Source organism: Phocoena phocoena, chromosome 18 (genome assembly GCF_963924675.1).
Source record: "Phocoena phocoena chromosome 18, mPhoPho1.1, whole genome shotgun sequence".
In the NCBI taxonomy this organism is placed as follows: domain Eukaryota; kingdom Metazoa; phylum Chordata; class Mammalia; order Artiodactyla; family Phocoenidae; genus Phocoena; species Phocoena phocoena.
In genome coordinates this window covers 7,113,826-7,129,550 of record NC_089236.1, presented here as the reverse complement: position 1 = coordinate 7,129,550, position 15,725 = coordinate 7,113,826, and the positions used below count along the sequence as shown (strand labels likewise).

The window sequence follows — 15,725 nt, the reverse complement described above, 5'->3', positions numbered from 1 at the left end:
GTGGCTTGTAGTGGTAAAGTTCTATTGTAATCGTTTGAGCTAAGGGCTGATTTGAAATTTTTCTGAATGAGAGGAACTGCTCTCACCCACTATTACTGAACACTGAATGGCTTTGGAAATCAGTTTGGCTGCAGACTTAATAATGTTTCTTTATGAATCAACTGAAAATTACAGGACCAAACAGTGCTTATATGCAAAACTAAAAGTTATTTCAATGCCAACTAATGTTTGAATCACAAGTAATACCAAGCTATTTTATATAGCTTTCCTTGCTGTCAAAGCTTAAAGCAAAGAAGTGAGATCTCCATTCCCACCCAGATTTTCAGTATATTTTTTTGAGCTCAAACTACTTTGATGCAAGTGCAAAGGAAATTTCCATATTATGAAATCCATTTAACTGTGTAATTGAGATACTTCCACTTACCCTTCAATTGGAAGTGATTAACATGCAATGTAATGACATGCTAAAAGACGTTATCAAGAGAAGAATAAAATCTTTAAATGCTTTCCAAACAGTGAATATGCTGGATGAAATCATATGCTTGTGATTTGATATCATTATGTGACAGTACCTATCTGGGTAAAAAGACACTTTTAAACATGAAATGCATAAGTATTATTAAAGAACAGCATTAACATACGAACATTTGCAAGTGATTTTGATGATAGGGAACAGTAACTGAATCTGAACTACATGAAATATCCCCCCACAAAAGAGTTCCATTCTTATTAGTAGACCTGTTTTGCAAAAAGTTGTACTCAACTATTACTACTGTAATATTTTGAATTTTGTCGATAAAAATTGTGGACATTTTTGTCTCATTATGTAAGTACTTACATAATATCTTCGATTTTGCCCATTGCCCCTCAAAGCTAAAAATATTTACTCTCTGGCCCTTTACAGAAAAAGTTTGCTGACCCCTGCTTTCCATCGAGGTATTTCCAGTCTGCATATTTGTGTACCTGTACATATTAGCAGAATTAATGCTTTTGTCTCACAGTGACTAATTTGAAGAATTGTTCTAATTTGAAGAGGAGGCTTTCCGTGGTTGTCCTATTTTCTGTGGGTAGATCTACTGAATGTTGACATTTCTTACTGTGTAACAGTCGTGTACTATTTGCTGCAGTGTGATTCTCAAGTAACATAGATGCTGCCTTCAAGGAGCCTATGCCTGGAGAAGGGGCAAATAATATGCCAAAACACATCAAGGAAACAATTTTATTCTCAGAAATGTACTGGAGTCAGCTGAAATGACTAGAACTAGAGACAGTTAATTTTGAGGAAGAGTTTTTGAGCCCCTTAAGAATAGATAAGAAGTAGAGAGGAAGGGCCAAGCTACCCACATCAAAATTTAATTCCCTCAGGAAGGCATGGAGAAATATTTTGATTTTTCTCTACCAAGTGTATTCATTGGTTTACTGTTCCAGGAAATAAGAGTAGGTCAATTTGGACTCTTTCCCAAGATGTCATTCTCCTGTATCTCTGGACTTCCTACTCTTTGTAGTTTTCGGTGGAAAGCAGCTTTGCTTAGAAGCCTTGGATGATCTTGGGAGACTTTAGAGAAGCCTAGAAGAAAAGCCAGAATTATTGGGCTGGAGGGCTTTGGTGGAAACCAGAGGTTCAGATGATATTTTTTCCTAGCATCTTATAGAAGGGGAAAGATTAATGATAGTTATTTGCACAGACAAAAAGCTACAAATGACAAGGTCATAGAAGATTACAACATGAGGAGCAAAAAGAGCTCAGGTAGTTTAATTCACAGGTTTTTGCTTAGATTTAAATTGTATGGAACAATTAAATGTATACAAACGATGCATGGACAACTATAGGCTGTTCTTTTAAAATGTGTTCCTTAAGTCAAAAAGTTCCTTAACTTTTTGTTCTTGGGGCCAAATAGTTTTAGTGAGAAATAGTTTCTGCAGTTTTAATTGTTGATGTCATTGGAAAATGTGAGACATTCATATATTTATTTTTACATTGTCAAGAATAGGTGGACTAAAATAAAGCAAGTTCATCTGCGTGTAGTAATTATAAATGAGCAAGGAGAACTAGTGTCTAATTTATGTACCTGAAACATAAATCGATAGTTCAGAGCTGTGTAATTTGTCTCCTTATTATCTCTTTGTGTGTTCTTTTGTGATCTCCTTTGTATTTCCAAAATTGGGAATTTTGTTCAGTATTATAAGATGCATTCAGATAACCTCAAAGAGTGAGAGAACCATTTTGACTTTCAAAGTAGTTTTAAGCAGATCTTTTAAATCATAATAAGAAATGCTTTAAAGTCAGTACTGAAAACTTAATAAAAAGTCATATTTTATGTTTAGGTCTCTGAAAGATGAATTTGGCTGAGATTTGTGACAATGCAAAGAAAGGAAGAGAATATGCACTTCTTGGAAATTATGACTCATCAATGGTATATTACCAGGGGGTGATACAGCAGATTCAGAGACATTGCCAGTCAGTCAGAGACCCAGCTGTCAAAGGCAAATGGCAGCAGGTAAGGTCACGTTCAAGTATTCAGTGAATGAGGGCAGCGGGTCTGTTATACTTGAAAGATAAGAGTTAGAAAATTAGTTTGAGATTTTTGTAAATAGCTCTTATTTGTCTGAATACTGAAATATATTTAAAATGTACTCTGAATAGTTTTCTGTCTTTCCCAGTTAATATTTTATATACTTTTGATAATATATTTTATGAGACATATTTTGAAGATATTTAATTCAAATTGAATCTACTTTTAATTCTTTTCCCTGATAAGTTGACTAATTGTGTGTGATCACAAATTTTTGAAATAAGGTATTTCTACTTGCCCTTTCCCCTTTCATTTTACATGTAATTTTGACTCATTTCATAAAACTTTTCCTTTAAGAAGATTTCCTCCTCTTTTGAAAGACTGCTTATAAATACAAAGGAGTCAGTAATCTAATAAAAAACACTAATATGTTTGCTGTGTCTCTTGACTATACAACTTGGTTATATAATATTACAATTAATAAAAACTTAAATTAGAATTTCCCCACTTACTCTTAAAACTTAAAATCCTTTTAAAATTAAAAGTACAAAGTCAGGCATTTCTTTGAAGTTTCATTTATGTGCTAATGCCTTTCAAGTGTTTCTTTTAAGTTTTCCACTGGTCAGAAATTGATGGTTTACTAAGTTTTCAGGGTAAATTTGGCTTATTTTCCAACTTAAGTGTTAACCAAATTATGTTGAGTGAAAACAATACACTCGCTTTAACTCAAGTTGAAATTTTTAGTTGTGTTCTATCCTACATCCTAGCCCCAGGCAAGAGTTGTTTATTAATCTAGCATGGAAATATTTTTGACCTGTTCTTAATTGTGTTAAATAGTGACCATTTCTGTTCTGGTACTTCTACTATGTTTCTTTCTATTAGGTTCTGAAATTTCATTTCTCTAAGTGTAGCCTATAATTGCATATATTAGTTGAATTTAGATTTTTCTTTGGTTCTGTGACTCCCTTCTATGTTCCTTTCTATATATTATTTGAGATAAAGTTAAGGGAAAGTTTCTTACGCTCTGCTTTATAGGAAAGTGTGCTTTCTGGTTAAGAAAATTAAAATTGTTAAAATTAATTTATAAATGTAGTTTTCAATCTATTACCTCCTTGTCTTTGAAAATTAGTTTGGGCTCAAAGTTTGAAAACATGAGAATTTCCACATAGTTGGTCCTCAGTGAAGGTTTTTAAATATGGGAAAAATCTTGCCTTTGAGCTCAAAATAAACTTTAGCCAGGACTTGAAAGATTTTAAACAAGGCGAAAAGAAGTCAGACCTTGGTGAGGCAGAATTTAAATTGGAAATGGGTAATTCTTAGTATCAATATTACACAACTTCAGACTTTCAGATGCTCATGACAGGCATTTCGTATTTTGTGATATTGGGGATAGGAAATGCTGATTTCCTATCAGCATTTTGGCTGACAATTTTTGAGGAAGCTATTTACAAATATATTAAAAGTATTTAGCATAACATTATAGATTTATGGGAATGGTTAACTTCTTACTAACTTAGTTGCTTGTTTTAAATTGTCTTAATGGTCATCACATTCTTTGGTAGAAAGAATTTCTTCATGAAAGATATATAACGACTTGCACTAAGAAAAGATATATATTACATGTATGTCTTCAAACCAATTCCTGGCCTCCTATGTAACGTTAAATAGTTGTTTTTTTAAACTATGTTTTAATTACCCATTTTGCATACTTTGAACAACATTAAGAAAACTAGAATTCTATAGCAATTTGTTATTTGCAATTTATATAAATATTTTATAGCATAAAGGCTATTTTTTTAAGGTTCGGCAGGAATTATTGGAAGAATATGAACAAGTTAAAAGTATTGTCAGCACTTTGGAAAGTTTTAAAATCGACAAGCCCCCAGATTTCCCTGTGTCCTGTCAAGATGAACCATTTAGAGACCCTGCTGTTTGGCCGCCCCCTGTGCCTGCAGAACACAGGTAACTGGGACTTTACATTCTCTTTAGGTACTTCTATAGTTAATTGATATTCAGAGTGAAGAGAGTAACGCTTTATTTGAACAAAGTATGAAAAACTGTTTTGGGGGGCATGTAAATTTAATACCTATTTATAATTTTCACACGTATGTTTACAGGGTTTGTATTTGATAAAGAACAGAAGTATATCATTTGTCATCTGTCTTGCTTTTGGAATGTTTTACTACTGTAATCAAAACAATAGCAATCTATTGCTAGTCCTAAATTTTAGTTTAACTGATACATTTATCAGTTAAGCAGGTTCTTTTAGATTTCATAATGTCAGCATCAGAGCTTTTTTGCTTTAAAAGACTAACAACTTTAGATGAAATGGTGGACAAATTGGGTTCATCCGGTTGGGCATACAGCCAGTTTCCTGAACCTTAGTGTTGAAGGAACCTAACCTTTCCCTAAATGTTCCCTAACCTTTCCCTAAATTTGCCCTAAAGGGCAAATTCCCTAGTGTGTCAATAAGGCTTGAAGTTTATCTCCTTGATGCTCTGTCTGTGCATCATCTGCATTAAACCTCTCTCTTCTTCTTCTTTGCTGTCTTGCATAGTCTGTTCTTCCTCAAGGAATAACCACAATCCCCATCTAAGCAACTCATATTCATTCTTCGAGTCTCAGCTAAACTGCTTGTCTTCTCTGCAGCCTTTTCTGGTTTCCCTCGCATAACAGAGTTCATCCTAGTTATGTTGTGTTTCTTTGTCTCTTGACAGGACTAGGAGTTTTGCAAGGGCAAGGACCATGGTTTTATTTACTCAAAACAAATAGCAAATAGCAAACTTCCACTGCTCACACAGTGTTTGGCACATAGTAGGCATTCAGCCAACATTGAATGAGTAACTTCATTAATTCCACAAGTAAAGAAACTGAGGTTTGGGAGACCTTGACCTGTAAGTTAGGCTAGACCAGGAGCTGAGCTTAGGTCTTTCTGGCTTTCAGTCCCCTTTTTTGTGAAGTTGTATATTGTGGCCAGAGTGTTGCATCATAGAAAATAAATATCCCTTTGGTAGTAGCTGTGATCATGTATTTAGCTTGTTGATCTCTTAAAATTTCCTAAAAGCATTTAAAGAACTGTGAAATGTAGTTAATTTATTTCTTCAGGATTTTTTTCCACTGAGTTAGAGATAATTTTATGATTCCCATTATAAAAACACTAGATGATGATTCTTTTCTAAGGTCTACAGTAATATAGTGCTTTCCTCAGATGTAGCCACCCTCAGGTGTTTTGGATTAAGGTGACTGTTAGCCCTCAAAGAGCACTGTTTCAAGAGTCATAGGAAGTTCCAAAGTAAATATAATGGCATTTTGATGGATCAGACTTGAAAATTTTATGTATGTATAATAAATACCTTGTTTTTTCCTGAAAGTCATTAATTTAGAAATACATTTCTTGTTTAAAGCTAAAAGCTGACACTGTTTTTATTTAGATATAATTGACATAGCATTGTGTAAGTTTAAGGTGTACAGTCTGTTGATTTGATATGTTTATATATTGTGATAGGATTATCACAGTAGCCTTAGCTAACACCTCTATCACGTTACATAGTTATCATTTCTTTTTCTGGTGGGAATTAAGATATAGTGTCTTAGCAACTCTGAAGTATGTGATGCAGTATTGTAGTGTTTAATCGCTGTGCTGTGCATTAGATTTCTAGGACTTATTTAACTACTGGTTGCAAGTTTGTACCATTAAACACCATCTTCCCAACTCCCTGCCCCCGCCCCCATCTCCCAGCACCTGGTAACTACCCTTCAACTCGCTGTTTTTACAAGTTTGGCTTTTTCAGATTCCACATATAAGTAACATGCATTAGTCCTTCTTTGTATGACTTAACTCACTTAGCATAATGCCTTCAGGGTTTATCCATGTTGTTGCAAATGGCAGGGTTTCCTTCTTTGTCATGGCTGAATAGTATTCCATTGTAGTATATGTGTACCACATCATCTTTATGCTTTCATCTGTTAGTGGTCATATCCTTTCATCTGTTAGTGTTTTCATATCTTGGTTATTGTAAATAAAGCTGCAGTCAATGTGGGAATGCATATATCTCTTCAGTATCCTGTTTTTATTTCTTTTGGTTATATACCCGGGAGTGGAATTGTTGGATCGTCTGGTAGTTCTATTTTTAATTTTTTGAGGAACTTAATACTCTTTTCCATAGTGGCTGAACCAATTTTCATTCCCACCAACAGTGCACAAGGATTCCCTTCTTTCCACATCCTTGCCAACCCTTATCCCTTGTCTTCTTGTTAATAGTCACTCCAACAGATGCGAGGTAATGTCTCATTGTTGTTTTGATTTGCGTTTCCCTGATGATTAGTAATGTCTAGCATAGTTCCATGTACATGTTGGTCATTTGGATGTCTTCTCTGGAAAACTGTCTGTTTAGTTCCTCTCCCCATTTTCTAATTGGGTTGTTGTTGTTGTTATTGACTTGTATGAGTTCTTTATATATATTTACTTAACATTTTGGATATTAACCCCCTATCTGATTTATGGTTTGCAAATATTTTCTCCCATTTGGTAGGTTGCCTTTTTATTTATTTATTTTTATTGCTTCTTTTGCCATACAGGAGCTTTTCAGTTTGATGTAGTCCCCTTTGTTGATTTTTGCTTTTGTTGCTTGTGCTTTTGGTGTCATCTAAAAAGATCATTACCAAGACCAATATCAAGGAGCTTCCTTCCTGTGTTTTCTTCTAGGGTTTTGCAGTATCGGGCCTTATGTTTTAAGTCTTTTAAATCCATTTTGAGTTCATTTTTGTGAGTGGTGTAAGACAAGGGTTCAAGTTCATTTTTTCCGCTGTGATTATCCAGTTTTCTCAACAGGATTTGTTGAAGAGATTATCCTCTCCCCCATTGAGTGTTCTTGGCTCCCTTGTCACTATTATGTGACAGGGGTTTATTTCTGAGCTCTCTATTCTGTTCCACTGGTCTATGTGTCTGTTTTTATACTGTTTTAATTACTATAGTTTTGTATCAGTAGTGTAGTTTGAAATCAGGAAGTGTGATGTCTCTGGCTTTGTTCTTCTTTCTCATGATTGCTTTGGCTATTTTTGGTCTTTTGTGTTTCCATACAAATTTTAGGATTCTTCTTTCTAGTGCCGTGAAAAATGCCGTTGGAAGTTTGACGTGGATTGTGTTGAATCTGTAGATGGCTTTGCGTAGTATGGATATTTTAACAATATTAATCTTCTGATCCATAAATGTAGGATATCTTTCCATTTGTTTGTGTTTTCTTCAGTTTCTTTCATTAAAGTCTGGTAGTTTTCACTGTACAGATCTTTCACTTGGTTAAATTTATTCCTAAGTACTTTATTTTTGATGCCAATGTGAATGGGATAATTTTGTTTCTTTTTCAGATGTTTTGTTGTTAATGTATAGAGGCACAACTGATTTTTGTATGTTGAGCTTACATCCTGCAACTTTAGTGAATTCATTGACTAGTTTCAAATGGTTTTTTGGTTGAGTCTTCAGGGTTTTCTATATTTAAGATCATACCATTTGCAAATAAAGACAATTTTGCTTATTCCTTTCCAATTTGGATGCCTTTTATTTCTTTGTTTTGCCTAATTACTCTAGCTAGGACTTCCAGTATTATGCTGAATAAGAGTGATGAGAGTGTGGGCATTCTTATCTTGTTGCTGTTCAAGAAGAGAAACGTTCAATTTTTCATTGTTGAGTATAATGTTAGCTGTTGTCGTATATGGCCTTTATCATGCTGAGGTATGTTCCTTCAATTTGTTGAGGCTTTTTATCATGAAAGGGTGTCGTATTTTGTCAAATGCTTTTCTTCATCTATCGAGATGATAGTATGATTTTTATCTTTTATTCTGTTGATGTGGTGTATCATATTTATTGATTTGTATATGTTGAACCACCCTGGCATCCCAAGGATAAATCCCACTTGGTCATGTTGTATTTGAATTTGGTTTGCTAATATTGAATTTGGTTTGCTAATATTCTGTTGAGAATTTTTGCCTCCATAGTCATTGAGAATATTGGTCTATAGTTTTCTTTTCTCATCGTGTCCTTATTTGGCTTTGGTATCAGAGTAATGCTGGCTTCATAAAATGAGTTTGGAAGTGTTCCCTCTTCCTCAGTTTTTTGGAAGAGTTTAAGAAGGATTGGCATTAATTCTTTTTTAAATGTTTGGTAGAATTCGCCAGTGAAGCCATCTGGTCCTGGGAATAATTTTCAGTATAGGAAGTACCTGTTCGTAATTGCTAGAGCACCATGATGTATTTCAGAAGGCAGTGGCCACAGATAATAACTCTAATATTTAATATCTGTGGCTCAGAGTGAATAGAAAGTGTGGCTGGCATTTTCCCATTGATGAACACTTTCCTGAAAACTTCTTCTCATTAGAGAAACACCAGCGCAATTATTTCTTTTTCTTTGGCCTCCTGTAACTGCCCATAGCACAGATCTGACTTATTTTTATACTTGTTTTAATCGTTATTCTCAATGAAAGTGGAAGATGAATGGACCAGAATATGTTTCTCCAAACCTCCTTCCTCCATACTAAATTTTTAAAAAGTTTCCCTTGTGTGTAACCATTGTGTGTATTTTTTTTTTCTCTGTGGATCAGAAATCCTTAATAAAAGCAAATCTAAGACTGTATATTGCTTGGGGAAAAAAGATTCCCATTTCCACATATATCATCAACAACAATGGAAAAACACCCAGCAACTCCACAGGGTTCTACTAGTGAAGGAATTCTGTTTAATACCTTGAGTAGTATCATGGGATTAGCAGTTCTAAACTTTACGAATAAAATCTTTACATAAGCAAATCCACAGATCCTTCACCAAGTAATAACATCATAGTGATACCTACGTAAGGCAGATGTTAATGAAGTCAACTTTACACACGTTTGTAGCACAGAATGTGTGCATGAGCTGATAGAATAAGCAAATATTAAGATTGTAAGTTTAGGGTTAAAAGTTATGGGAGGTTAAAATTGTATAATTTTTTCCCTTTAAAATTTTGTTTCTTCTACAGGTCGTATAAAACAAAAGTAATAAAATTTCCACCTAGAGATAGTGAAAAGTGGATATAGTCCTTAGGTATTCTTGGTGTAATGGGAAGACAATTGACTGGAGCCCATGAGATCTGAGTTTGAATTCTACTTCTGACACCTCTTTGCTTTATGACCTTGTGCAAGTTATTTAACCTCTAAACATTAGCTTCACTGTCTGTAAAATGGGGATGTCTACCTCATGGAATTAATTAAGAAAATTTAATGTTTATTAATTAATTAATTTATTTATTTTTGGCTGCGTTGGGTCTTCGTGGCTGCATGTGGGCTTTCTTTTTTTAGTTGCAGTGAGCGGGGGCTACTCTTCATTGCCGTGCGCGGGCCTCTCGTTGCGGTGGCCTCTCTCCTCGCGGAGCACCGGCTCCAGAGCGCAGGCTCAGCAGTTGTGGCGCAGGCTCAGCAGTTGTGGCTCACAGGCCTAGCTGCTCTGCAGCATGTGGGATCTTCCCGGACCAGGGCTCGAACCCGTGTCCCCTGCATCGGCAGGCTGACTCTCAACCACTGTGCCACCAGGGAAGCCCAAGAAAATTTAATGTTTAGGACAGTAACTGGCATGTAATAAGTAAAGTGAATCATCAACTCTGAAATAAAAGACTACAGCATTCTTTCAGATAAATAGTAAGAGACTAACAGAATTTTAAAAATGACATAGCCTCATTTGTAAAATTCCTCAAGGAATTTTTTTCCTTCCTGTACATTCTATATAAATCCTTAGTTTTCTGAAACATTTTGAATAACTCTGGCAGAGAGAATATGGTTTTTTCAATGTCCAAGTCTCATGAAGTGGGCAGTCTTTTTTTTTTTTTTTTTTTTTTTTAACCAGTACGCGGGCCTCTTACTGTTGTGGCCTCTTCCATTGCGGAGCACAGGCTCCGGACGCGCAGGCTCAACGGCCATGGCTCACGGGCCCAGCCACTCCGCGGCATGTGGGATCCTCTCAGACCAGGTCACGAACCCGTGTCCCCTGCATCGGCAAGCGGACTCTCAACCACTGCTCCACCAGGGAAGCCCGTGGGCAGTCATTTTTAGGAAGAGCATGATAACTAGTTATCGGTCAATTTATGTTTTACAAGCACTATCTTATTTAAACCTATAGTGATCCTCTGAAGTAGCTACTTGTATCGTGTACCCATATTACTATTGCTGATCTATTGTTATGAATAAATTGTATGAAGCTGTCATTTTGAATCCTACGATTCATTCATATGAATCGTATGAAGCTGAGGAAATTGAAGCTTACAAAGTTTGTTATTTTCCCAAAGTCATCTGAACAAGAAAGTGGCAGAGCCAGGATTTGAACCCAGATCTCCTCAACTTCAGGAGTCTTATTTATATCCACTCTGCCATGTTACTTTGCTACGCATACTTGGTGGTATCTATGGGTCTATTTTGATATTTATCTATATATCCTAATAGATAATATATAGTTCTGTTAACCACTTGATTAAATTCTTACTAGAGGTGGTAGGGGAATAAAGAAGCTGAAAATGCTTGATGAAATAAATAATGTAATTTTAAAAATTTCTCTTTGAGAATACCACACAGAAATTGTAGTGTAGGCCAGTCGGAAAGTATAATTTACCTTGTTTTGTACAAAATGTTTCCGGGACGCATCTGTTGGGTTTATTGTTAGCCACTAGTTTGATAGCCCTGCTTGTGGGTCTGCCTTTTCACCTCATGGACTTTAACACAAAACTTCTCCTCTCTCCCTGTTACAGTACGGTGAGGTAATGTCCATTACCACTGGTGGTTTTCCGTGGTGGTTTTCCACATTGTTCAAAGTTATACCTTATATGTCACGTGTCCTCTGGGTTTAATCATGATCCTGTTTACCAGCAGCTGCTTGGATAAATCAGAACAACCTTTTAAAGTGAATTAGATTTATTGCCTTAAGTATGAGGAAATTGAGCTACAAAAGTAGGATTATAATGGGAGGTTCTGGCAATATGAGAATTAAACTCCAAAGAGATGAAGCCTCCAGATCATTCTTAGTGTCCTAAGTTAAAAGGTATCTTGTATTAATTAAATTATTTTATAATATTTTCCATGTAAATTTATTAAGCACATTCTCTTTAATGAGGCCATTTAAAAATGATCTCTGCTGGTGAGACCTGAGGCCATGAAACTAAGATTTTCTGTATTGGAACAGTATTTGACATAGATTATATTCAATAAAGTATTCTTTATTCAACTTGAAAAATAAATGTGTTAGGTCTTTTAAAGTTACATCTTTTGGGAGATATGGCAGTAGCAACAGGATACACAGGCCTGAAAACAGTCATTTGGCTTATCCCATACAGGTTTGAAAAAGAGAACTCTGCTAGGCTCTCTAACGTTATTTCATCTGGAACCAAGGGAAATGCCATAGAGTGTTCCTGTATGCAGATAGATAGGATGATTGATTTTTTATCAAATTTGTGCTATTCTGTAGCATTTCAGCAAAGAAGAAATTCTTGTTGACTTGGTATTAAAATTGTTGCTTTATGTTTTCTTTGGGTACCCTAATAGATTAAGTAACTGCTCGCATATTAAATCCCAGTTTGCACGGGGAAAAGATCAGTTAAGGCCAAGGTCAAGTACCAATAGACAGTAAACTGCCGTCTCATCCTTACTGGTATCTCACCCAGGCTCTGGGAAATTTTCCTGGGATTGGGAGGTAGGAGAGCAAGCTTTTGTATCAGTTCCACCACTAATTGAGTGGTCCTCCAAGTTAATTTCACTTCTCTGCGCCTCACTTTTCACCTCTGTAAAATGTACATCATGATGAGATTGTTTTGTAAAATTGTTTTAAAGTCTTAGGAAGAAAAACACTATTATTGCTCTATCCAACGTATATTTTATGAGCATTCATCATATACTCAACTTTATTTTTGGCCCTGTGGAAAGTATAAAGGTAATAAAAAAAAAAAACCCAGCACAGACCTTGGCCTCCAGAAACCATCAGAAAAATAATCCAGACATTGTGGAAAGCTTAACCTAGGATGCTGGCACCTATTGTATACCAAGTACTATGCTGGGTGCCAGTACTATGGTGGGGATACGGTGGGATGCAGAAGCAGATACAGTCCCTGCCTTTCTGAGCTTACGGTCTTGTAAAATGGGTGTGAGAGCCATTACTGAGGTAGAATGGACTGGATTTGGTGATTAATGATATAAGAGAATGAGAGAATTGGAGCAGGTAATTAAATATCTAGATGAAGCTATTGAATAGGAATTGGAAGTGAGAACCAGAGTTTAAGAGAGATTGGGATTAGTAGTAGTTACTTAGGAATCGTCAGCAAGTATGGAATTTTAAGAAAGAAATTTTAAGGTCATTCTTCACATGGTGGAGTAGGTTATTGCTGAGTACGATTGGCAGGTTGAGATTATACTCATTTCTAAACACTCTGGAGTCATATTCTCTTCCAGAATTCTGTTTCTGGAGTGTGGGATGGACTCTATATTTAGACTCTGGGAAGAATTAGGTAGCAGTGTTCTGTTTAGTGAGGAGTTTTTAACTGTGAACCAGGTACTATGCTAATAAACTCTCTACATGGTTTTCTTCTTGGTCTTCACAACCACCCTCTAAAATAAGTACTATTAATATCATCCCTATTTTTTTTAGAAGAAATTGAAGCTTAAAGATTCTAAGCAACTTTACCAAATGTTGCATGTAGGTTAAGTAAGATAAGGATTGAGAATTGGATTGGATTTAGCAACATGGAGCTCACCGGTGACCATGATGAGTGGTTTTGGTGGAATGGTGGAGAATAATGGAGTGGGTTCAGAGAATGGGAAGAGAGGAATTGAAAACAATGAATGCGTGCAGTTCTTTCAGTGAGTCTTGTTGAAAAGGGGAGCATAGGAATTGAGTGGTAGTTGGGGAAGTGGAATCAAAATTTGTTGTTGTTTCCGAGACTTCTGTATGCTGCTAAGAATGCTGCAGCAGAAAGGGGAAGATTGACGATGCCTGGGAGAAAGAGGCGCTACTGGAGCAATGTCCCTGAGTAGACAAGAGGAGGCAGAATCCAGTGTACAGGTGGGGCGGGTGCAGGATAGCTGATTCAGAGGAGCTGGAGGGAAGGCAGTTAGTTATAAAGGCTGTGGACGCAGAGAAGTGGGCAGATGTGGAGGTGAGCGCTTGTGGAGGTTCTCTCCTGATTATTTCGATGAGGGAAGAAAAGCAAGCAAGATCATCTGAGAGTGAGGGTGGGGTGCAGGTGTTTTCCAGGGTTTAAATTCTCACCTAAAGTGTCCCAAGACGGGACGTCCATTCCATTTGGCTATTTTATTTCTTTTATGTAAGTTTTCTAGGAAGCATTTGTCTTATTTTGCAGAACTCAGTAGTCATTCATTTGAAATCTTATTTTGGAATCCTAGGTATTTATTACAATGAGTGCCTAAAAACTTGGTATTTCTATCTTTTTTTTTTTTTTATGTTACAGAAAAGACAACTGAAAGATAGAAATTTTAATTCATTAGAGATAAACTAAGGAATGGGAACAAGATAGTGGTAAGTCAGAATGAAATCATAACGCATCAGTTTTGTTTTTCTTGAAAGAAATATTTGCCTTGCTGCACTTTACCACTGTTTTCTCCCTTCTTCTTTCCTCTGGCAAACTGCTGTGATGCGTACTTTCCCTGTGTTGCCATTCACTGCTTCTCTTTCCTTAATGAGTAGAAATCCTGGATCTCTATTCACTGCAGTATGGGACTGACTTCTTGAAGACAGCTTCCTAATTTAAAATGGAATATGCCAAATTCTCAGGAGTTAAGGTGTTTAACTTTTGTAACAGTTGATAGTATTTACCATCTTTCTTCTTTTGGCTTCTGTTACACTGTACTATTCTTTTTTCCTTCCTCTTTTTTTTTTTTTTCCTAACTGTGGCCCCTTCTTCTCTTATCTCCTCCTCTTCTGGTTCCCTAGTGCTGTCCCTCTGCTCGTTCTGTATTCACTTCAGCTCCTTATATCCAGCCCCACTCTCTCTCTGCTTTGCAGATGACACTAGTGATAGGAGGATTGTGCCTTCTGGTTTGCACGAGCAGTCTAATTATCGTTTGTAGATAACTTCTCTTTTCTCATTGTTTTTATGATTTTATTTTTTGCCTTGATGTTACATAGTTTCACTACAGGTTATCTGAATATGGATTTATTTTTATTTAACACTACTTAAGACTTGTGTTTCAAATTCTTTTTTATGCTTTTAACCATTTTAAACATTCATTTTTATAGTTCATAACTGATAGTTCTATTATCAGAAGTTATTTGGAACCTTGTCTTTTTGGTTAGTTCTGATGGCTCTTGTTTGTGGTAAAGTTGAGAGTGTCCCTTCAAGGTTTGAATCATTCTAATATGTGGCTTGTTTAGGGGGATATCACTCCTCAGAGGGTCTGTGTTGGGTTCAGCTGGGTGCCTTCAGGATGTCACCTGCCTGGACCACTTTTAGGTAAATTTCTTCACTTAAGGGAGTATAAAACTAAATCCCAAGTCACACGAGTGCAGGCCCTGGTTACTGTTTCTAGGGGAGACTTGTACCTTACTCCACACATATAGAACATAGGCTCAGATGGACAGACGTACTTGTTTCTTCCATGTGCGTGTTTAAAGTCTGCCCTTTGAGAGTCCTGGCTTCACTTGCCAGTCTCAGTTCAGCTTTGACATTTGTAGGCCTCAGGCCTTGTCGCAGGCCTCACTTTGTGCTCATTAAATCTCAAGCCCTTAGGTGGCTGAGACCTGGAAACCCTCAAGGACTGCCATGCCGTCAGCTGTATTTTATTTATTTTTTGACTGTTAGGTATTTCTCTTATCTTCTGGTAAGATCACCTATATATAAACAGGATATTTGTTACATTTTATCCAGAATTTTTTTTTAATGTTACAGAAAAGAAAACTGAAAGATAGAAAATTCAGTTCATTAGAGATAAACTGTATCTATATATTTATCATAAGTTCTTGAGGGTCTTATCCTCCAGTTTGTTGTTTTTGAGGACTTTTATTTATGGTTTAGTTGGGAACTCGTCTTCAGCAAGGCTTTAGTTGCAGGATTTATATGTGGATAGAAAGGGATGTCCAATATAATACATAAAATATGTATATATTTTTAGCTAAACTATAAGCTTCTTGAATGCATAGACTATATCATATTTTTTTGTATTCCAGTGTTTTGAAAATCAGTAGAATATTTTCAGA

General features: G+C 36.0%; 1 protein-coding gene across 1 annotated transcript in view; it reads left to right on the top strand.

Moving 5' to 3' along the window:
• Nucleotides 1-2,336: 2,336 nt before the first annotated feature.
• KATNAL1 (katanin catalytic subunit A1 like 1) overlaps nt 2,337-15,725 on the top strand; it is a 62,353-nt gene continuing 48,964 nt past the window's right edge. Inside the window, exons 1-2 of the mRNA XM_065896040.1 lie at nt 2,337-2,498; nt 4,315-4,475. Of these exons, the coding sequence (XP_065752112.1) occupies nt 2,337-2,498; nt 4,315-4,475 (323 nt within the window). The remainder of the gene's footprint in view (nt 2,499-4,314; nt 4,476-15,725) is intronic.